The sequence below is a fragment of the Artemia franciscana genome, chromosome 14, assembly GCF_032884065.1.
Source record: "Artemia franciscana chromosome 14, ASM3288406v1, whole genome shotgun sequence".
In the NCBI taxonomy this organism is placed as follows: domain Eukaryota; kingdom Metazoa; phylum Arthropoda; class Branchiopoda; order Anostraca; family Artemiidae; genus Artemia; species Artemia franciscana.
Genome location: NC_088876.1, coordinates 14,588,276 through 14,613,060, shown reverse-complemented (window position 1 = coordinate 14,613,060; position 24,785 = coordinate 14,588,276). Strand labels below are relative to the sequence as shown.

General features: G+C 36.2%; 1 protein-coding gene and 1 long non-coding RNA gene across 3 annotated transcripts in view; one reads left to right on the top strand and one right to left on the bottom strand.

The window, feature by feature from the left end:
- Nucleotides 1–1,676: 1,676 nt before the first annotated feature.
- On the bottom strand, nt 1,677–17,087 carry LOC136035368 (uncharacterized). The gene is made up of 2 exons (XR_010619398.1): nt 16,985–17,087; nt 1,677–3,334 (listed from the first exon to the last, which is right to left on the bottom strand). It is a non-coding gene; the product is annotated as an uncharacterized LOC136035368 (long non-coding RNA).
- The window catches only part of LOC136035367 (uncharacterized), a 34,346-nt gene continuing 26,619 nt past the window's right edge, over nt 17,059–24,785 (top strand). For both annotated transcript variants that reach the window (XR_010619397.1, XM_065717127.1), the window contains exon 1: nt 17,059–17,204. Coding sequence is in view for 1 of the 2 variants with exons in the window: in XM_065717127.1 (XP_065573199.1) it covers nt 17,178–17,204 (27 nt within the window). In the remaining variant the exon portion in view is untranslated. The remainder of the gene's footprint in view (nt 17,205–24,785) is intronic.

Genomic DNA, 24,785 nt, shown 5'->3' with positions numbered 1-24,785 from the left:
AGTTTTTTCTTTTTTTTTTAGTTTTCTTTTTCAGTTTTTTTCATTTTTTTAGTTTTTCTTTTTTATTTCTTTTTTAGGTGTTTCTTTTTTCTAGTTTTTTTTTGTTTTTTTCTTTTTAGTTTTTTACCTTTTTTTAGTTTTTTTTCTTTTTTTAGTTTTCTTTTTCTTCTTCATTGTTCAGTTTTTTCCTCTTTTTATAGAAGATAGTGTAACAGACAGACAGTACATTTTTATATATATAGAAGAGCTAACGCTAACTTATATAAATTGAAATATTAATTGATAGTAGCTGCCTTAGCTTTAGCAGCAGTATTATCACCGGTAAGCTTTTCAAGGCCATGGTGCAATAAAAACTTACTTCGCTGCTTTCTTCTCAGAGATTCGGCTCTTACTATTCAAACTAAGAAAAAACCGTTGGCTTTTTCTTGTTTGTCATTTCAAAGTAAGGAGATATACAAAGGATGGATATCCGGGTCCCAGTGCTACCTAGTGACCTAGTAAGAGACAATTACGTCCCATATTAACAAATGCAATAACCAATAAGTCCCAAAAATAGTGTCAGAACGAATGTGTAATAAATAGCGAACTCTTGCCCATAGTAACTAAACTATTAAAAAAAATAACGAAAAGTGACTTTTTCAGATACAACTAAGCCAACAGCTTGCCGGTGTATTCGGCTTAAAGCGGTAGCTAGCGGCCTAGTAAGAGACGATTACGTCCCACGCTAAGAAATACAATAACCCATTACTCCTCAAAATAGTGTCAGATCCAAACATGAAGTACACTATTAGAACTACCTTGTCCAAAAACCCGATGTAGGAAACTTACCGTCCCTTGGCCCTAATAATGAGGAAAATCTATTGGTTTGAAAACGAGATAAGACAAAAAAAAAACACATCTGCATGTAAGGCATCTTTTTTACTTATCCTCCTCAGATAGCTTGGCAATAGAACATCGCAGAGAGCTGTTTATTGGCTCATTTTAAAGGAAATTGGTGTGACTAAAGACTATTTGTAATTAAAAAAATTAATTCTTCAAATATAATCATTTTTTACGAAAAAATGCTACGTTAAAGATCGAGCTTTAGCCAATAATAACTGAAAGATTGAAATACACCATTGTATGCATGATGAAATCCGACAAGAGAATACAACACAAATATCTTTTAAAATCATGGTTGCAACTGTAGCTACATCCTATTAAGTGTCGAACCGCAGTCCATACGAAAGCTAAGAAATCCGTTTTGAAAAATTGTCAAATGATTGCTATCTACCAATAACCAAGGAGTGCCGAATGTTACTTTAAATTAATCTCAAAGCAAAAGTTTATTGCAAAAATTAAATTTAGGGTGATTTCAAAGACAAGCCAAAAAACCCTCAAAAAAGGGATCAGATTGAATTACGAAGTGAGCATTGGAATCAGCATGGTTGGAAACCTTGTATATATTGAGAATCACACTTATTTATCCTTCATGGGTAGACCTGATGTCTCTCCCTTTTTTCTTTTCATGATTCCAGCTGAAGCTGCAAACTAGTAAGAGGTGACATACAGCCAATAGTAACCGAAAGTTAAAAAATACATTTTGAGAAAAACTTTCTAATAAGTGAAAATTGCCATCTGACAGAGATTCAATAATTGTATAGTAAAGAACGAACTCCAGTCCATAGTAACTGAAATGGAAAATCAATATGAGATTTAATAGTAAAATTATAAATTATTGCATATATGATGATAAAAAAACATCCATATCTTTTGACAATATAATATCACACAAATATATTTAACAACAAATTATAGCCACTAGTAACTGAAGTATTGAAATAAATAATTAAATACATAATGATGCAGCAATACTTATCTTTGCACGATATAATATTAAACATATATCTTCTGAAAGGTCTTTTCCCGTTGGTATGGTACCATATTGGTTGACTTAGCTGCCTGATTCCCTATGGTGTGTCATTTACTATTCCAATTTTGTGTAATTGTCTTTTAAAAATACGTTCCCCCAAACAGCTTGAGAGGAAAATTGTTAAGGCTAAGTAAAAAAAAATTTCCTAAGGGAGAATAAGCTAAAAACATGAGGAAAAGAATCCAAAAAAAAGAAGCTTAAACAAAAAATAATTGTTTTCAATCCTTTGTCAAAATGCTCTGTTTTGGATCTCGCTTGAGGAAAAAACTTAGAGACAAAGAAAACTAAAAAACAATCGCCCTGATTTCCCAATAGACCTAAATATCTATCTATCTGAGTATTTAAAATAAAATAATAATGCATGGTTATTTTCTCAAGGTGCAACTTAGAATCACTCATAATTCTTAAAACAAAGTCTTATTACGACTTCATTCAAAAATATATATCCTAATAACAGCTTATTCCTTTATAGGTGTAGTAGTCAAAAATTTGATTCCATTTATATTCTACATTATGTAGATTTTCAGAAAAGTTCATGACGTTTTGCAAGGTTAACTGTCGTTTTGTTTCCTTTCATGTCACAAAAAAATTGAACACAATTAAATAGATTTAGAGACATTCAAATTAATCTTAAAATATCAAAAAAGAATATTTTGTAAATTTATGAAATGTAAAAATATTTGAGTAATAATTTTTATTGGTTCCAGTTTTCTTTTATTTAAAACTACAAATAATACTAAAACGCAAAAGATTCAAATTTAACAATCAAAAAACAGAACTTTGAAGGTGAAACTTAGAAAGTGTTTACAAAGTCGTAGCTTCAAAATCAGAAAAAAATGACAAAAGATACAGCTCCAGTTGTTCTAGATAATGGCGATGACGCTCAAGACGGTGATGACACTCAATCAAAACGGAGAATCTCGGCCTCTTCGGCAACTGTTTGTGGCACAATATTTATTCTGTTAAGTTGTATTGCAGGACTTGTTCTTCCTATGTGGCGTTTAAATTTTTCATTTGACCTAATCTGGAAATTCTCTAAAACAAAATTCCTCGCTATGTTTTGTAATATATTAGGAGCTTACTTTGTGTTTACTTTGGCCTTATTAGAAAAACTAAAAACTCTGGTGGTTGTTTTGTGCCTCGTTATAACAGTTTCGTATGTTTTGATAATTGTCTATCTTTCGCCAGTTAACACTGAGTATCGCCAAATTCTGGAGCAAGAATTTAAGAATTATAAGCCTGGTGCAAAATTATGGCTTGATGATCTTCAAAAGAGCTTTCATTGTTGTAGCATTCAGTCATTTCAAAAAGAGGATGAATATATTCCTTTTAGTAACTGGAACAGTCAGTTCAATATTAAAGAGGTACCAGAATCGTGCTGTAGACAGCCCAATGAAACCAATCCTCCATGGCTGGATAGGCCTGAAAAAGAGAAGTATATTATACTACCGCCAGATAGGAAAAGATATGAGTGCAACAAAATTCCAAAACCTGAGACCACCTATACAAATGGATGTGACAAAAATTTGAAACGATCCATCGAGTATCAAAAAACAAACATTGAAATAATCCTATGGGTCTCTTTCGCAACAGTAGCAGTATCTACATTTGTTATTGCAGTGGTAGTAGCTACAACCTAGTGAGAGAAGAACACGTCTCATAGGAACAAAATAAATAGCCAGAAACTCTCAAAAATGGTGGCAGATGGAAACACAAAGTACAACATTAGTCATCTTGCCTGAAAAATCCTGTAAAAGAAACTTAATGTCCCTTGGTGTTAAAAGCAAAGAAAATCCACTGGGTAGAATACAAGAAAAGTGGCTGAAACAACGATATTCTGCATCGAAAGTATCTTTCTTTCTGTTACTCCTTCTCCGCAGCTAGCAGGACATACAAACGCCAAAGACCGCTATTTTATGGCTCATTTTAAACGAAACCGCTGCATATAGTTCCTTTCGTAATTTAACTAAAAACAATTAATATAAAATCAATTTCTTACGAAAAAATACATTTGCGTATGCAAGATCATAGTTGCAGCAAACTAGCACACTAGTAAAAGATGAACATGGTCAATAGTAATCAAACAAAATAACCAAAAACCCATAAAAATTGTGTCAAATCGAAACACAAAGTAAATTCTATAAAATGCAATAATTTTTTTAGGGTTTTTCATGACTGCAGCTGTATTTGAATCCTCATATAGAACAAGGTATAACTTCAAGACCACACTGCCTTTCCATGACGAAAGTAAAACAGTTCAAAATAGGGATGATACCTTTTTATTGACAGTGAATAGATATAAAATTATTTAACTGAATATTTCGAACACATATAGAGTGTTCATCATCAGCAGTAATGTGTCAGATAATTCTAATGAACCGGAACCGAAAAAGTCAAAGAGATTGGTCCCCGCTATTGCATTGAAAAAAATAAGAGCAATAAACTATATGTAATTAATTTATTAGGTATATATTTTGTTTATTTTTATTCATGTCTTTTAGTTTTACTGATGATGATGAACACTGTGTATATGTGTTCGAAATATGCAGTTAAACAATTTTATATCTATTCACTGTCAATAAAAAGGTATCATCCCTATTTTGAACTGTTTTACTTTCATATAGAACAAACCACAGCCAATAATTACAAGAAGCAAAAACAACACACTTTGAATAAAAAACTACCTAATACTAACAAAAGAATTCAACGAAAAGATGGTAAAATATATGACATATCTTATTGGTCTAAATAATCGAGGCCTATAAACACAACTGCTTTCTAAACTCAATTCTTTGTGTTTCTGATTCTTTAGAAGCAGCTTGGCAATGGAAAATCTCAGTTTTATTGTGCTACTAGATATGGTCTAGATGGTCTAGATAGGAGACATTTACATTTTATTTTCTCTAGAGATAGATTTAGTCTATCAGGGGATATGCACTATGTTACAAATCTAGATATCCCCCAATTTGCAAGACCACTAGATTTCAAAGGTCAAAGAAAATTCAATCCTTGAATCTAGTGACGACCTTTGATCTTGATTGCCATCATAAGAAAGTCATGGACCCAACTTATTGTTAGGCATAGGCCTACCAAAGAGTATAATGTAGAGTATAGTCTGGGTATAGTAAATGCTAGATATACCGGGTGTCTGACCTATGCTACCAAAAATCAGGGTTTTGTTGTAGATTGCTAGTGACCCTCAGAAATTTGAACTAAATATAGCTTACAAAAAGTTAGTAGACATACTTACCACTAACACCAACTTTCACTGACACCTTTTCCCATGCCTTCAGCACAAGGTGGTTTTTGCAGTGGTCATCGTGATTCTTGGAAAATAATATGGGCTGGCACCTAATAGCCAAAATTGGGTTTTCAATCAGCTTCATGACTTTGGTTATGATTTTTTTTTTAATCAGAACAAAGCATGCTATTTGTCGTATGTGTTGAAATTATTCAACCCATCCGACATTGCAGCAAAGCGGATGGTTTTGCGTCGTTTGTCGCACCAAGTCACGGCTAATTTCCTCCCCCCCCTCTTCATTGCCATCGTTAGGGATAAGTAAACGAACATAGTGCCGGGGTTACAATTTTTAAGAACCTCTGTCCAATACGCTTAGAACCCGTAACATGAAAACGCTTTAAAGTTTTGCTTGGTTGAACACAGAGAACCAGAAAACGATTTTTCTGGAACCCCCCAAAATACGTTTCAAAACCAGTGCCTGAAAACACAACTTTACACAATATAAGGAGCGTGTCCGAAAGCTCAAGTATGCAGAATTAACTTCGCATCCATCTAGAATTCTTCGAAGAATTCTCAGTTCGGACTAGAATTTCATCTGTAATTATCGCAGGGTTATGACGTCAGAAAACCCTACGAAAGGATTCTACGGGTGCGTTCCGGCTGATGGTTTTTCAGTAACTGCAGTTACTGCGCGGATACTGCCCAATTTTAACTGCAGTAGAGCCAGTGGGAACGGCACAGTAGGCTGACAAGCAGTAGCGTGGTTTTCAAATTAAATGCACTTGTTTAAATTTAAGGGACATATTAATACTGATTAGAATAAATTTTTTTAATTCCTTCTATTTTAGAGCATTTAATAGAGGTTCTAAGGCAACCATGGGCATTTGGCTGTCACAAATGATTTTGCTCAAATGGAACATAAATAGAACATATGCATTTTCTCTTTTTTATTATTTCAAGACTAGAATATCACAAAGCTAAGCATTCAAATAGCTTGATTGTATCTTAAGCAAATACATCTCTGATGGATCTTTGTTGATACCTGTCTTAAATTGATTTGTTTAAATAAAATGGGCCTATAGCATTTATGGGACAGTAGTGGGACAACTATAGCAAGTTTTTTTTTCAATATTCTATTTTTTTCAAATAATTGTTGTTCTCTGGTCACATTTGTGTTCCTTGCTAAGTGGTAGGCGCTCTGGGTTGAAATGCTTTGTCCAAGGAGTACAGGTTTAATTCCTGGCATTGCCAGTTTATTTGGTTTTGGATAGGGGTTGGTGATGTGACTAACCTCAGTTAGAATTTGCCCAACTTTAAATGAGTTCCCAGAGAAATCTGGGGACAGCAAGTAGAAAGTACATGCAAAATCATAGGATGGCTGGCCCTTAGCTTCCTATTGCACTTCCTGGCTAAAGGACCACCAGGTCCTTTACTGGCCTACTGACTTTGCCATAGAAACTTTCTTTCAAACCCATTAAATATAAATATAAGTAGAAATGAAAAAATGCCAGTATGATGGTCCTTCCTTTTCCCTGAATTGTGGATGTATGGACAAGAGTGTGGGTCATGAGAGATGACTGGTGAATGGAATGGGGGTGAATGTTTTGCAAGATTTAAAAATTTATGACAATTGCTTAGGTTGGCAACTGAGCACAGAAGTATAATTTTGTTATTTGTTTTTCTTTGTGACTGTTATGCTTATTTAATGTCAAGTATTTTAAAATTAATCTCCTTGATTTTGCTATAAATTGCCATGGCCCTAGGGCTTTAGTGCAATAAAACCTACTTATACCCATCAATTTTCTTTAAATAGATAGGAGTTCTATGTTTCCTAGCTTCAATAAATTTAAATGCAATTGTGAGACCAGAGATTACAAAGTAGGTAAAAAAACTTGCAAATGGACCTCTGGTATGAATAAATAATTTGTAAGAACTGTATATCAATTTAAATATTAAAAAAAAATCTTGTAGAAAACAAGACAATAAACAAAAGTATCCCTTTACAACCATTTGATGAAGTGTCAAAGATATAGGTCACCCTTAAGATTGAAATGAACAAAGCTTCAATTATGAATCTGTTGCCTTTAAACAAACTGAAGGGGCAAACCTCCAAGCTTTGACACCAATTTTCAACACAACAGCTTGGAAGCAAAAGACTTTCAAGACAATTAAGTGCAGTCAAAAAACTTCTGATTGGATCAGACAGATCACATGACAGGATTAATACAGTGCACATAGAGTTGAACTTCTGGCGATTAGTGTTCAGTCAAATCTGGCACGTTTGAAAAAATACAGGGTTATTCTGAAACATGTTGGAATGGTGGAAAAAATATTGAAAATAGAAAAATAAACTTTGGATTGGCTTTAAAACATAAAAGGTAATAAAGTAGTTCAATCTCTGATTCAATAATTAGCAAAAGCATTAGCAAAAAAAAATCAAATTTAAAAGTAAGGAACCAACTGATTCAGTTGTAGACTTTTTTAATAAGAGAAATCAAAGCTCAATAAAAAGGAGCAGCAAAAATCCACACTTTTGGCAGCTAGCTGAAGGTTGCTGGCTCTCAGCGTGCTGAAAGAAAAGAAGAGTATGAAAATAAAGTCTTGATTCACACTTTGATGACATGTCTCGCCCTCGGCACCTTTACAAGGAAACTGCCTCAAGTTTTCAAGTTAAATTTTACACAAACTATGAAAATGTATGGCATCTATATCCTTTGGCTGGTTTTCACTCAAGCAAGCCGCATGCTGTGTATTCAATTCAGATGGTCGGTAAAACTCCCTACAAACATATATTATAAAATCACGAGCCTGTAGCAAGCCTGTTGATTCAGATGTATTCCATACGGCTGTTCAAACTGCAGAATGAATGAATGAATGAATGAACTTTATTATCCGTAAAAGTATAAAAGAAACACAAAGAATGGAGTATTATAAATAAACAAAAACAAAAACGATAAACAGCAAGAAAAAAAAATCAGACTGACAAAAGACAACATGGACTAATTAACCAGTATCAATAAGGAAAAAAGGCTGCAGATGGTCGAAAATGTGTATAAAGTAGATAATCTTTTTACATAAATCATCACTAGAAGACCGAATCCAAGAAGGCATATATATTAAACCAAATCAAGCAATTATTTTTCTATTTTGTTGCCATCTAGGAAGCCAGAGGAGGAATTTGCAATATCTGAAATAAGCCACACGTAGAGTATGGCGATAATTCTTGCGAAATAGATGAGCCATGCCTGAAAAAAACAAAAGCACAGGGGCGCAATAAGCGTTATAAATCATGCACAAACCGTTGCGGTTGTAACGGCTTTTGTTTGGGGATATTTTTCCGTAAACGACGCGTAGGTTTTTCATGGCTTGATTCACTAGGGATGAAAAGGCAGTGGAAAGTGTTGGACCAAAACAAAGACCAAGCCAACTAACTAAAGAAGAACATGGCAGAATTGCAGTCCCAGCAACGAATGGAGCGACCGCATTAAGGGCTATTAAAAGAAATAAACTTGCATTTATATGCATTAACTGACAGTCCAAACTTAGATAGTTTATTGGTTAATACAGTAAAATTGGAAAGCAATCCACGGCGAGTCCAGGTAATAAGAAGAACGTCGTCTGAATATGCAACAGAAGACAAAACAATATTACTATAAGAAACAGAACTTTTAGGGGGACGCAGGCACAATGCAAGCAAACATTTAAATATACTAGAAGACAATACAGCAGAAGTTGCAACCTATCTATTTCTAGCAGCAGTTTTCACACCATGAAGTGGCAAAAACCATGAGACTAAGTCGAAAATCTTCTGAGAAAATAGGAATAAAACAAGAGCTAAGAGCTCATATGGCACTTGTGATGAGGTCAGAAGAGCCAAGAGCTCATATGGCATGAGCTCTATAGCGAAATTATAAGAATCAATAGATTAATTTAAAAGAAAAATCAGAGGCTTAATGCCAGTCGGCATTTAAAAAAAGAGCTCTGAGACACAAGGTCCTTTTAAATATCAAAATTCATTAAGATCCGATCACCCACTCGCAAGTCAAAAATACCTATTTTTCTAATTTTTCCTCTTCCTTCAGCCCCCCCCCCAGAAGGTTGAATCGGGGAAATCAACTTTATCAAGTCAATTTGTGCAGGTCCCTGACGCCTACCAATTTTCATTGTCCTAGCACATCCAGAAGTAGCAAACTCGCCAAAGCACTGGACCCCCCTAACTACCCCAAAGAGAGTGGATCCAGTCCGGTTTCGTCAATCACGTATCTACGACATTGGCTTATTCTACCCACCAAGTTTCATCCCGATCTCTCCACTCTAAGCGTTTTCCGAGATTTCTGGTTTCCCCCTCCAACTCTACCCCAATGTCACCAGAACTGGTCGGGGTTTAAAAATAAGAGATCTGAGACATGAGTTCCTTCTTAATATCAAATTCAAAAATACCTCACAAATGGTTGCCCACTCTCAAATTAAAAATACTTCAATTTTTTTAATTTTTCCGAATTAACACCCCCTCCAACTTCCCCAAAGAGATCGAATCCACTTCAGTTACGTCAATCACGTATCTAGGACTTGTGCTTATTCTTCCCACAAAGTTTCATCTTGATCACTCCACAAAGCATTTTCAAGATTTCCAGTCCCCCCCCCCAAATACACTGGATCCGGTCGGGATTTAAAACATGAGATCAGAGTTACGAGGTTCTTATAAATATAAAATTTCATCCAATGAAATTCAAGAATATCTGATCACTTTATTGTAAGTTAAAAATACCTCATTTTTTCCAATTTTTCAAAACTAACCCTCCCCCCAAATCCACAAAAGAGAGTGAATTCGTTCTGTAAGCATTTTCCAAGATTTTAGGTTTCCCCCTCCAATGTCACCTGATCCGGTAGGAATTTTAAATAAGAGCTCTGAGACATGATATCCTTTTAAATATCAAATTTAATGAAGATCTGATCTAATTTTTGTCCTCCCACTCCCCCCAGATGGTCGAATTGGGGAAACAACTATTTCAAATTTAATCTGGTCTGGTCTCTTATACGCCTGCCAAATTTCATTGTCCTAGCTTATCTGGAAGTGCCTAAACTAGCAAGAATAGGACTGACAGACCGATAGAATTTGTGATAACTGTATGCCACTTGGTAAATACCAAGTGCCATACAAAGTAATTTTTCTCTGGGGATGGAATATTTGGTTGAAGGTTGGCTTCAATTTGACTTATTTTGGAAAAGGGTTATTTCCAGGCTTTGGGCAAGCCATGGGTGGAAGAAGTTATAGGCCTTACTAAACTGAAGGAAAATTCGGCTTTCTTAAAGCTTGAACCCCCCCCCCCCACCCTATTTTAGATAGGGCTTGATACCAGAGCTCAATATGAGCCCTGATCCTAGTCATCTTTGGTCTATCTTTCATTTGGTCCATTTGCAAGTTACACTAAATTAAACCATATGCTTTCAGCACTTAAAACCCGCTCCCCCTCTTTCTATTTGAGCTAGGGTTTTCATCTAAAAACGGGATGCCTGTCACGGTCTTAGACACCTTTGGTTCACTCTTCAATGAGATCCATCAATCTCTTGCAAGTTACAGTGAATTAAATGAAAAACTCAACTTTTTTTTGTACTTAAAGCCAACTCCCCCTAATTAAGCTAGGGTCTTGATCTCCAAACATCATGTGTCTTATGGTATTGGCATCTTTGGCTTGACTTTCATTGAGATCCATTACTTCATTTGCTAGTTGAACTGAGTCAAACAAAAAATAACTTTTTTAGTACTTGAAGCCACCTCCAAATTTTCATTTGGATGAAAATTCTGATGGCCAGATTTGGTGCCAAGGATCATGAGACACATCAAGTTGAAAGATGAAGACCCTAGCTCAAATGAAACAGTGGGAGAGGGCTTTACCTGCTAATAATAGTTTTTTGCAAAATTCAGAGTAACTGGCAACTAAAGTGATGGATCTGAATGAAAATTGAACCAAACAGGCCTAAGACCATGACACATTTCAAGTTTTGAGATAAAGACCCTAGCTCAAATTTAACAAAGAGTTGGTTTTAATTCCTGAAAAATTTAAGTTTTCTGTTTAAGGTATAGGTATACATTTATTCAGAAAAGAAAACAAACACTATTCGCCATTCACCTGCCAAGAAAGGCAATAAGCTTGTAAAGGCAAGCGAGGTTATCACCCTCAGCTAATTAAAAACACATTCATATCACGCTACTCAATACAAAAGAAACTCAACTGATGGAGGAAGAAAGGAGAAAAAGAGAAAGAGGAAAAAGACAAGAAGAAGACAGATAAAAAATTAACAGAAATTAAAAGCAAGTAAATCAGGGAAATGCCTTGAATAGAATGACAACCTAGAACAGGGCTTACATCAAAATTATTCACGAGATAAAAGAAACTTCTTTACCCGTGACTTGAAAGCCAGAAGACTAGGCACATTTTTCACACCTTCGGGCAAAATATTCCAAACATGGGGACCATAATGGCGAATCACAAAAGATGCCGAGTAGTACTCCTAAACTCATGAGTTAAGTTATCAGCTTTTCTTGTATTATGATCATGATGGTCTCTATTACAAGTAAAAAGATTTTCAAAAGCAGGGGTGAGCAGGTGATTCAAATATTTATACGAGAAAATCGCAACCTGGTAATCACGAATTTGAGATACATCCATTAACTTATTCTTTTTAAAATGCTCACGATCAGGAACATCATCAGAATCATAAAATTCCGATAATAATTTTACAGCTCTATTCTGAAGTTTTTGTACCCTTTTGAAACATGTTACAAAATTACTTGCCCATATAGAACATCCATAGCTAATATATGGATTAAATATAGAAAAAAAAAAAATCATTTTTAGAATCTTTTTTGGGACTAGATTTTTAATTCTTTGCATCACCCCAAGACCTCTGCTTAATTTTTCAGCTATAGCATTTGAATGGTTTTTCCACGACAGGTTTTCATCAATTAAAAACCCCAAATATTTTGTTGTTGCTACTCTTTTTATCACATTTCATTGAACCATGATTTGATCATTGCCAATACTTGACGAAAGCCTTGAGAATATCATGAAAAGAGTTTTAGAAAAGTTTAGGGTTAACAAATTTTGTTGAGAAAAATTTAGAAATTCAGAGACAGCATTATGAATTTTATTATACAAAACATCAAGCCAAGGCGCAGCTAGAAAGAGCAAAGCGTCATCTGCAAATAGGATGACATTAGCTTCCAACAGGTAATGCTTCATTCAATCAATAAAAATGATGAAAAGGAGGGGTCCCAGGATTGACCCTTGTGGGACCCTGCACTCTATTTTCTTTTTTGAAGATAAAAATGATCCATTCTGTACTATCTGATACCGGTCATGTATATATAATGAAAACCACTCAAGGCTTGAACCCCTCACCCCAATCGAGGCAAGAACTTGAATAAGCCCTGAGTGGTCCACTGTATTGAACGCTTTTCTCATATCCAAAAACACAGCTGCAGGTATAAGACCAGCTTCAAATGAATCATTAATCCAATCGACCAATTTCAGAACTGCCATATCTGTAGATAGCCCTTTTCTGAACCCAAATTGGTTTTCCATTAGAATTTTTTTCTTTTTAATATAATAGCTTAACTGTGCATGTAAAACTTTCTCATATAACTTAGAGAAAGATGGAAGAATAGATATAGGTCTTTGATTCGATGGGTCATCTTTTTTCCCTCCTTTATGAAGAGGAACCACTCTTACAATATTTAGTGCTTTCGGGAAGACTCCATGATCCAGAGAAAGGTTGATGAGGTGCGTCAAGACAGGTAAGACACTCGTTTTTGCGGCTTTTATGAGTTTCAGCGCAAACTCATCCATCCCACTAGAACTCGATTTCATCGCATCCAGGAATTGTGCGACTTCCAGTTCCAAACATCTTGCAAATTCAAAGGAATTCTCACTTGCCGGCTGTCTTTCAATAACAGATCCAAAACTCACAGATGTGCGTAAGCTAGCCTGCACTTGATCGCAAAGTCTTTTTCCTTCATTTGCAAAATAATTACACAGAAATTCCGCTATGTGTTGAGAATCAGTAAGACGACCTTCTGTCGTCTCCATGGCTCTAACCTCCTCCCTACTGTGAAAATTCCATGTATTTTTCATATTACCTTGATTTTCATGAAATTCATGTTGGAAATGAAGTTTCTGAGCTTTCCGTTTTACTGAATTTAAAATATTCCAAAACTTTCTGAATTTTATAAAATTATCATTTGAATGATCCATTAGATAATTCACATAAAGTTGGTTTTTCTTCTTTATTGAAACTAGAATGGCTTTTGTTATCCATGGTTTCTTAGGAAAATTTCTATTAGGGTTAATTCTCTGTAAGGGACATGTTTCATTCATTACATTAGTCACTATCTCACTGAAGAGGTCATATGCTGCATTTGGACACTTTTCCTCTATTACACGCGAAAAATTCGTTTCATCCATCTTATTTGCAAAACTGTTTAGGTTTTTACTTTTCATTTCATGGTAAAACGATGCCCTTGCACACCATTTATTTTCCTTTGACTGATTCAGCTTTATTCTACTTATTAAAACAAGGTGATCCGACCCATCAGACACAATCACATCTGCTTGGGATCTTTCAAGTAATCCACCATTAACAAAGAAATTATCAATTAAGGTGGCCAAAAGATGCAAAATCCGAGTTGGAATAGTTAAAATTACTCAAAATTATGCAGTCGGATTCGGCAAACGGACCACTTCAGCCATAGTTCTAATTTTACAGATCACTCCTACTGAATCTTTTCCAAAAATTGTCCTGTTGTTTGACCAAACATTTCTGTTTCCGAGCTTACTTTTAGCCAAGTCAAGAATCTGTTTCTTTTCTGATGTTAGGTACTCAGTAACAAATATTTCCGACCGAGCAAGTTTTGACTTACATGAAAACACTTTTCTTGCAGTTTCAGCAGACTTGAACACAACCAACACAGGCGCAGGACGCTTTTTTGCATTTACAGTGGTGTCCGAATCAGTAAAATGTGCTTGAAATTTAAATACAGAAACTATTGCGGTCAAAGAAAAATCAGAAATTTGCATTTTATCTGTAATCACATTCAATATACACTCAGAGATGGGAAGACCCCCACTTTGTTCAACACCATGAAATACAAGCTGATTTTGTTGCTTTTCCTGCTCCATATCATCAAGAAGGGTTTCAAGCTGTTCAATCCTGTTTTCTAGGGCTAGGTTTGTGTTTTGGAGAGCCCGTAGTTTGTTTTCAATCACATCAAACTTGGTCGAATACTGGACTAGTACAGAGTCGTGAATCTGAGAAACAATAGAGTCAATTATATCTGCACTATTTGATAATCCAACTTTTTCACGTACTTCTTTTTCTATATCATTTTGGATATTGGATTTTAGTGTGTCCAAGTCCAATAAGGCAGAATTTATTGAATTCGCCAATGTATCTGGTAAACTAGAACCACTAATCTCGAGATACTTATCAGGAAAATCAGCTAATTTGGCAAAAGCGTTTGCAATGCCTTTTTTGTTTTAATTTAGTGTAACTGGCAAATGGAGTAATGGATCCAAATGAAAACTAGACCAAAGATGCCTAAGATCTGGTTCAAGCTCTGGTATCACAAACCCTATATCAAATAGGGCGAGGGGGAGAGGGTTTTAAGTCTTAAGAAAGTTGAGTTTTCCTTTAATTTAGTAGGGCCTATAACTTATGAATGGAGTGACAAATCTGAAGTCAGATTTGTCTGAATACCTGAATTTGCTGGAACAAATTGGACAAAATACCACTGCATTGGATCCAGCTAGAATTTCCTAGACTTGTTTATTACAGACAACACTTAGATGGGCAAAGATTCATAGGTTCAGTAGTTTTACCAATAATATGGTCCAGAAGATCATGAAATGGTATAAATCTGGTTCAGCTGACAAGATGACAAAACTTAAACATCAAAGTCAGAAATGTAAGCCCATATGGACTATAGTATTCAACATTTAGCACAAAACAAGGGATTTTAGCTCACTGTTGACCAGTGAACTGTGAAATAATTTCAATTTTCTTTGTTATATAACTTTTAAACAAAAATTAAACCAAGTGTTAATCACACTATAATTTTTTTTCATCAAAAACAAATACCTTATTTCATATCCAAAAATAGGGCATGGAGTGACATCAGAGTTTACTCTAAATCTAAAGGGTGATGTTTTCATGTACATTGCCAAAGCACACACACACAAAAGCTATATCTGAGTTTGCTCTAAATATAAAGGTGATGTTTTCTTATACATTGCCAAAGCACACACACACACAAGATTTTCATGTCAAAGGTAAAGTATTTGAAAAACAAGTACATTAAAAGTATCTTAAGTAATAAGTATTTTGTAATCTTACTTAAGTATCAAGTAATAAGTACACCCTAGAGTTTTTACTTAAGAACAAGTACAAGTAATGGAAAATTTTACTTAAGTAGTACTTCAAGTAAGTGACAGGACTGGTTCCAATGTATTCTGTCACCTGTTACTTTTTTTCCCATCCCTGTTTTGTCACAGTTGCTTCAATTAACAGGTAGTTAAGGTTGAGGGATAGATTGGCAGAATCAATGGGAAACATGTAACTTCAGCTATATATCTCTATATTAAGAGGGCTGGGGGTAAAGCAGTGCAGGACTGCATGTAAAATGGGTGAGCTATAATTATTGTGCAAATTTTTAAAAATCACTTTTTATTAACATGTTATTTCTCTAGGCCTACAGGTTCTTCCTTTGGTTTATGCCAGATCAAACATTGCATTCCCAGAAAAAATACCCTCAATAGAACCTGAAGTCACAATTTTGTGGTATCTAGAACAATCAGATTCTATTGGTTATTCCATTACCAGCCCCATTGCAGCTGATTAATGTTGGGCTTCACTGTTTATTTGCTTGTGGTCATGTGGAGTATTGACTAGCATAGTGGACTCAAAAGCAGAGGGTTTAAAGGTTAGATACTCTGCAATGCCATCAATACAAGAACCATTGTCATAAGAGTTGTTAGTCCCAACCAACAAAAAGCAGTCACATCCTTTACAACTTAATGTAAGTTTAAATGCTATTGTGTATCCTGTTGGCTGCATGGTGTACTTAGAATTTTATTCCTCCTGAGATTTGAAAATCCTAGAGCTTAGGTTATTTTCATAATTAGCACCCTAAAATATTTTGTGGAAAATTAAAAATAATTAGGTGAAATTTAGAGGAGAATCTGACTGCAAAAATAATCACAAGAACAACAAGAAAGAAATTGATTATTTATTATGCTTTCTTGGTTGGTTAGTTGAAATTAACAAATCCTCTGACAACACAGTTCCTTGCATCAGTGATATCATGATGCATTAGCCCCTAAAGCCACCACTTCTGAGTTGGCAGCACTAGCCAATACCCTACAAGAGCACTGGATTTCTATTAGAAAAAAATCAAACTAGTTTAAATGTGCCTAACCCACAATCTGAAAAGCTTAGAATTTACCTTTTCTCAAGTTAGTTTAGATAATTAAATTGTATTTAACCTGTATATAACAGGTGAATAAGATTGACTCAGCCTAATTTTCTCTTTAGTTCCTGTTATGCAAATCAGTTTCAGACTGGTTTCTGACCAAAGAGAGTTCATTCAAAAAGAAAGAGGATATTTTTAATAAAATAGCAAATATTTTAAGCTACAAAAATCAATGGCTTTTTCACAATAAAGGTAAAAGAGACTTGAAGACACAATACAGGCTACTGGAAAAATATAGGCATAGAAAGGTCTTATATCTTGAATCCCTACATTATTTATCCCAGTGAAAAACTGCATAACTAACCTGCCCAATCAACTAGGCCTAGCTGGAATTTCTGTTTCTTCCCCTCCTTATGTTAAGTTGCTGCTGACCAGGGATTTGGGGTTCAAAGAACAAATGACGAAAACAGCTTTTGGACTGAGTATTCAGAATTAACCCTGCATGCGGATGCTGCATTCTCCTTGAAATAAGCTTCAGGTCACATAAATTCCTATCAATGCAGGAAAAAATAAACGCATTACAGGTAGTTTAGAGAAGCAATTGATATTTAATGAATGTAAAACTTGCAAAAGAAAGCCATCTGTATCCTTACTATCTTTCTCTTACAACGAAATAGGCTAGTTTAGGCCTAAAAATGTCGAAAACCACTTTTTGTCTAAGTCTAGTTTTTCATTTCTTGAAAATCTCTTTTGAGTAAAATTTTAGTTTAGCTGCTTTTTGCCATCTTGGAAAGAAGTTAGGTTAGGAAAATGAAACTTTTAGGGATGGGTCTACAGACTGAAGTATGTCCCAGAAAGATAGTTTGAAGTACCTACCTCCACTCCTTCCCCCAGCAGAGTGGAGTAAATTTTGATGCCTTCTTAAAATCTCTGTGTTATTAAAGTGAAACCTTAAAGAAATAGATCTTCTGTTTAAATTAAGTACAAGTCAACTGTTGTCAGCTTCAAAACTTTGCTCCATCACAATTGATGAGGTTTCATAAAACTGCAAATACATCCTTAATTTAGCCTAGAAAAAGTACCTTATTAGGCCTATGGCTTAAAGTTTTAAAGAACTGATAAATGAAAATTAAGGTAAAATGTTGTTTTGTCTAATAGGTATACCTGTCAGCAATTCAGATTAGGCTACTAAGACTTAGAAATTAGTAGAGGAACTCTTCCTAGGGTATATTTTTGGCTCTTGATTCATTACTGAAAGTTTCATTATTCTCACCTAATCCCTTTCCAAGATAACAAAAATAGCTAAACTCAAATTTTACCCTGTTTTTAAGGGAATGAAACTTAAAGATGACATCTATGTATTCACATTAATCCATCTAAGGGCTTTAAGGTCTTCTAGACCTGTAGTGCTCTTGGGTTGATTACTGCCAGCTAAATCTCTGCTCCTTCTTCTCCTACTCCTTGTCAAGTTGGTTTTGAAGGACTGAATAGAGCTGGAACTAAGATTGCTTCCAAAAATTACAGACTTTTCATTCTGAAGCTTGCACATAAGTATCTCATTGCTATGCAAGCATCTGTGAACCAAAGTAGGTAGTTTGAGGTACATGAGCATGTATTCAACTATATGTCATGTGTTATCAACTCTGGAGTTTCTACAAGGAAAAATCCTTATATTGCTCCAAGCTGCAATTTAAGGTATTGAGGGGGTCCTCATATGAGGTTGATGAGACTTATTATGGATGTTATTACTTGTCTTTGTACATTTTTAATAAACCTCACATTTTGTAAATACAAAAGACCAGCAAGACACATGCCAAAACTGAGATGGGGTCTGACAAGAGCTTCATATAGTTTTATAAATATAGATTCCTGTCTGCTATTAGAACATGGTAATGAAATTTTAACTTATCACCAATGATGACACCAAGATCCCTTTCTTCTGCTCTGCTCTCTAATCCCACTCTTATGTATTGTTGTAGCCTGCACCTTCCTCTCAAGGACATGCCATTACATTCTGAAAATTAGGCCTACTTTACAGGTATAGGCTAATAATATAAACTACTTTGATGATACTAGATAGTAAGGACTACTCTGAAAAAATATCCTAATAAAATAATGTTCCTTATTTTATGGTCTTTTCAAATATTGACGAATTTTGTACATGACAACTTAATTAGGTAATTTTCTTTCCTTAGCAGAGTATTCAGGTAGCTAAGAAACAAAATTACCTCCAGAATCAAAATTTAATCATGAATCTAAGTATGACATTCATTTCTGTCACAAATTCAATATTGATGACACAATAATGACCTTCAAAGTTGACACTATTTCCTTGTATTTTAGATTCAGTTTACATACCTTTGTTAGCATAAATCTTGTTAAAATTGGTTTACCTATAAATTGAATTGACAGTGATGAAATTGAGAATCAATAAATGCACTCAAAATATATAATATGGGTATACATTTGGGTAAAGTTCAACAGGATAGGTTAGATTAAAATTGAATTTGCAACAGAAACATATGTTATATTTTGAATTTGGGATGAAATTCCAATGTTATGGATAAGTTTGTTTTTCAGCTATCTGAGTACTCTATTAATCAAATATTTGCCTATACTTTAGACTTTTTTATGTTCTTTCATAATTCAATAATTGCTTCTAATAAAAATTACATTTTGAACCTTTAAAGGACTTAAACAGTGTATGCTAACAATCTGTTTAAGAACATGTTTCTAAAAAATTGCTATTTATAGCTAATTTAGGAATGTACATTATTGTTTTCATTTGTCCAAATAGTAAAATGTTTGTATTAAAACAGATTTACATAAACTTTTATAAAGAGTCAGAAACCCCATAAAAATAATGTCAGTTTTGCTGTGATGTCATTTTTCAGGGGGTTTCAGGCTCTTTCAAAAATTTGTTCTCAAAATAACATTTATTAAGGAAGAATAACAATTCCTTACCATTCCTAAATTACCTACAAATGGTAATTTTTTCTCACAAGACAGCTTTTTTTTAGAAACATATTTCTCAACTGTTATTTACTATGGACTGTTTTGCCTTTTTGAGCTCTATTAAGTGCTGGAAATGTAATTTATCCAAATATCATAGTTGTGTTTCTGAAAATGGAGTTTCCTTATGTGACTGTTTTCTCCAATTTCACTCAAAGGCAAGCAAGCAACATTGATGACATTGATCAATAAAAATAAACTCTTGGAAAATATATAGTTTGTGCCATATATTTGATCTTTAAGGGGGAGGGGGAATAGAGTAAAGTGAAATGTATTTGAAAGATTTCATGATTAAGTCTTTTAAGTTTTTTCTTAAAGAAGTTTTGGATCTTTATATGGCCTAGTATTTCCTTCTAAGGGGGTAAATTGCTAAATCTATCTATCAACCCACTAGTAGGAGAAAAATAAGTTTTGACCAGGAAAAAATTGGTACAGAAATGGTTTCTTCACCATCCAGACCGGAAAAAAATGCTTAACAACATATCAAAAATCTAAATCTCTAGCTCGATGCGAAATTGTTTTTTTTTTAATGTTTTTTTATTTATTTTCTCAAAAACCAGGAAAAAAATTAAAAACGTAAACTATAATGTTTTACACATCTTTTTAGATCAGCTTTTGGCTCTGAATTCATTTCTGATACCCATTTCGTTACCTGACCAAAAGAAAAATATTTATCAGCAAAAAAAAAAAAATGGGGAAAAAACTCTTACCAGCGTTGTAGTCTATTTGGCTATGCAAACAAAAGGCTTAGAAAAAAAAAAGACTGAACAACAATAAACAGGAATGACAAAACACCTCAGCGCCAAACACCATGAGACAAGGTAGGTTCTAACTTAATGTGTTCAGAGAAAAGCTTTTATCTTATTTTTCAAATATATAAAAATTGCACATCATCAAAATATAGGAACTAGATTTTTCATCATCACAGTTAACTGTTATTCTTCTTCACTAAGTTCTTCTTCTTGAAACTTCGAATTGTTGCACAAGCTTCCCTTACAGGTACAGCAGGCTATAGTACATTCAAGTCCGTTTTTCTTACAGGTACACTTTTCACTATCACAGCTGTCAATACGAACACGAGCATTTGATAATTTTCAGCAGCTGAGACGGAGCGGCAGGGAGATCTGTTTTTATTGGTGCAAAAACTTCATTATCCTGCAGTTTCCATCCCAGGCGTAAAGGGTCTACTGGGTTCCCAAGCCAGATTTGAACTTGGCAGTAGACACGTAGCAAGTGGTGGCAGTGCTCACTTTTCTGTGAAAGATTAGCTTTCTGGCAGTGTCCAGGTTCAAAACATCAGGGCAACCGTACAGTATCAACAATGCTCGCTCTCCTGCTGCCACACAATATCGTCAAGCGATGCGAGCTTGTCGCCAAATATAGCAGCGCTGTCTCTGAAACTCTTGTTGGAAAGTAGCAGCTGAATGGCTTTGCCCTTTCCTATTCTGTAAAGGTGAGAGGTTGTGTCACAACCCAGCACGGCATGACAGAACGCTGCTTCATCTCACTAATATCCCAAGCTGAACTAGTACCGCCAAACTTAGCTTCAGGTGAGAAATATAAACGCCCGGAACGCGAATCTGATTGACTGATCAGAAGAAATAAGATGTCAGTATCATCAGCAACCACGATTGTGTCTGTAAGACTAGCAGCTTCTACGGCTTTTTCTACAATCAGAACGTTGGCGTCTCCTTCCAAGTGGAAAATTCGGAAACCAACGGCTTCCAAATAGTTGCTGAGCAGCTTCAGGAAACGTCCTTTGTTTGTCTTACATGAAAGAAACTCTTCATTCTTCATGCAGAGGGTCATCTCTTCAGTGAAAAAGACTTGGCGGCCAACCATCCTTGCTCAACGTAAATGGGTAGCATCTTTGATTGCTGGACCACCTTCATATCCGTCAAACACAACGATCGCACTAGGGTACCTTGCTTGTATGTAATGGACGTATGAAGCAAAGATGACCTTGAAGGTTGACCCTACCTTCCATGGAACTTGATGTAGAAGAGAACCACCATCCAAGACGATGTTACACGCAGAAGCAGGTCTTGAGGGTGACTGAGTCTCAATCCTGCAAGCCAGAAAGATCGCTTTTGCAATCTCTGGCTTATTTGCTTTTCTCATAAGGCCATCGCTTTCGAAAAGAGAAGGAGGAATCATACAAAGTTTGCTTGAAGTATTCTTCTCGGAGGTCAGTTTGTTGGGCTACTATTATAAACTGCTGGAAAAGGAGCGCCGGATCTATGTGCGCTACTACAGAGGACCCCGCCTTTTTGGCATTCATTAGGGTCACTTGGTCTTTTTTCTTGAAGACTTGCTCCTTCAAGGTTTTTCCCGTCATCTTACTTAGAATCAACTTTCCAGCCACATCGGCCTCGTCAACATTAACATCTTGGGAAGAAGTTATGCTGTTGGCAATGTTTCTAAGCTGATTGTCACCTCTGACCAGAGAAGATTCTCCGAAGTATCCGACAAGCTTCTGGGTATCGTCGAAGTCATGCTCCTTTCTACTGGAACTCATGTCGCGGTGCTGCTCACTTGTCGAGTAACCAATTTTTGTCAAATTTTGCATCAAGAGGTTGATCTCCAGGCATGCTGGTCTTGACAGAACCCAAATGGCTCTCTGCTGTTCTGTCATCCCACCTCCAGTTGTAAGACCGCCCAATGTTTTCAGACTTCTCATATACTCCTGCTCGATGACAAGATCTGCCGAGAGCCCAGCCCAGCGTCGCTCTGATCTTTTAATGGTGTGACCTCCCTGTTCAAATGCTTCAAAGATTGTTGGGTGACTAGTTTGAAGCTTAGCCATCTCTTGCTGGTATATCCAGACTGACTTGACATAAAGGTTATGTCCAGATGCTGCTAGAAACGGAAGCATCTCTACTGCAGATTGTAGGTGCAAATCCCACAGGCCTAGTCTCTCGGCACGTATGAACTTAAGCACTATCCCGACCATGTCAAGATACTGAAACCAGAGCTTCGCAGTTCTCTGAGTCAGCAGGTCTTGTCGTCTCTGCTTGAGAAAGTTTTCAAGTTGCTTGAGCTGGGGATCATGACTGAGATCTTTGGATGGGAGGTACCCATCCAGTACGTTAGCGAAGACAGTAGACATGTCTAGAGACGTCAACGTTGCTTGCTCTTCTTCGAGGAGATGAGCATATATGGCCGAGCTCACGAGAATGTGAGCTCGAACAGCTCTAGAAATCGCTATTCCAGAAAGAATGTGTGGCACTGCACCAGTCGCGTATACCAATTCCAGAACCTCTTTCAGACCAGAACCTTTCATGAGGTGTCCTATGCATCCAACGAAACTCATCATCAAATGAAAACCGCCTAACTTGAGAACAATACTACTCAGCTCATTCGTCGTGTTGGACTTGAGGATCTTCATAGACTTCCACCAGAGCGGCTGGTCAAATGTGAGAACGGGTGTGAATCCGTAGGTTCTGCCTTGCGAAGCTACAAAGTGCAAGGTTGAGTAAAGGCAGGATTCGTTGCTAGACGGGAGGTCAATCATGGGCAAAAACAAGACGCTTGCCTTGCTGCGAAGGTTTCCTGTTTCATGATGTATTTGGTTAGAGAAAACTGACTGCATGAATCCATTCCAGCTTGGCCTTGGGACATTCAGGAACCCGGTAGCTAACCAGAGCTGATCGAGTGAGACATACGGGTCGTTGACATTTTGCCAGGGATCTTCTCATATTGCACCTTTGAAAGCACTGTCTCACTTAAGCGGTAAGGGTAGATGGGAATTTTTCCTTTTTGGGCTACTTCATCTAATGAAACTTCAACTCTCGAAATGGGCGATCGGCTGTTAATGAGAGGAGGCGTGACTGTTGCTAGCAGAGCTATCCCATGGAAAGGGTTTCATCCGTCCATCGTGCAAACATCGTGATCTGCATTATCAGCTACATGCTGCACAGCATGTGCAGAGGTAACTCCTGCAAGGCTAGATTCATCATGGACTGATGCACAGCGTTTAAATTTCTGGACTTCAGCATAGGAGGAGCAGAATCCATGGCTGTGTAAAGTGTCAATAAGAAATCTGGACTTGAAATGGTGATCCAGTTGCACTGCTAAGCCTAGTTGCAGTGGACAAATGAGGGCACGCGGGCGAGCTGCTTGAACGATGGAATTGCCAATGGCAAGCACTTTGAAGGAAATATCGGTTCCAACGAATATTTCATCTAAGAACACCATTAGGCTATCAGGTAGAGAGCCTTCCAGCTGTTCTCCAGAAGAAATCTGCTTTGCAGTCATATATGATTCCTTCTGTGCTGGCAGTCCTTTGATATCACTTTTGATAATCTTTGCTGCTGCTCTAATAAGCTTGATTTTCTCACTCTCTTCGTTATTGGTTTTGTCCAAGTAATAAAAATTCTGGAGTATCGCTGATGCTTTTTCTTTTAATGTCACCACGTCAGCCTTACCGTCAATAGTTGCAAATACTAGCTGGTCACTGAAATATTCCAGAAGCTTGCTCTTCAAGTACTTGTTACAGTACGGTTCAAGGTCTGTCCCATTCAAAAGCTCTCCCATTTTAACAACAAGTTCACTGACTGTATACTGTTCTTCGTCATTTTCTTCGAAAAAAGTAGCCAGCGTCAAAAACGCCTGATATCTTTCATCGTGACCTGGCCTCCCCCTTTTTGGACGTTTTTTATCTGGCTCAGTATCTTCGAGTATTCCAAAAAGTTCTTGCGTCGCAAATCTGGCTGGAAGGCTCTTATTTAATCGAAACATAGAAGAACAGGCTGCATGATAAATGGCGTCAACTGCGTGCAGGTCTGACACTGCACATATTCGGTGGAAAACGTTATTTGACCAATCATCATCATGGCTTTTGCACACTGCCTTTATGCTCTCTTCAAAGTCTTTAGTCCGAACCTTGTACCACTCGTGTCCTTTTCTGTGGGTAGTGTGGAGATTTATCCTTGTAGTGCAGAAAAAGCAACACTCTTGGAAGTTGAAACTTGGAGTCCGTGATCGGAGTACCACTTTTTCTGCTTCCGTCTTTTCTTGCAAGGTTCGTCGTCTCTCATTCTCAATTTTCGACAGGTATATTTTGTTTGTGAAAGTCTTTCTGCAAGCAACATGGACTTGGTTCCCTGCCTCGACAGAGATGCTGGTACCTCTCGTTTTGCTAGCTTCATTGA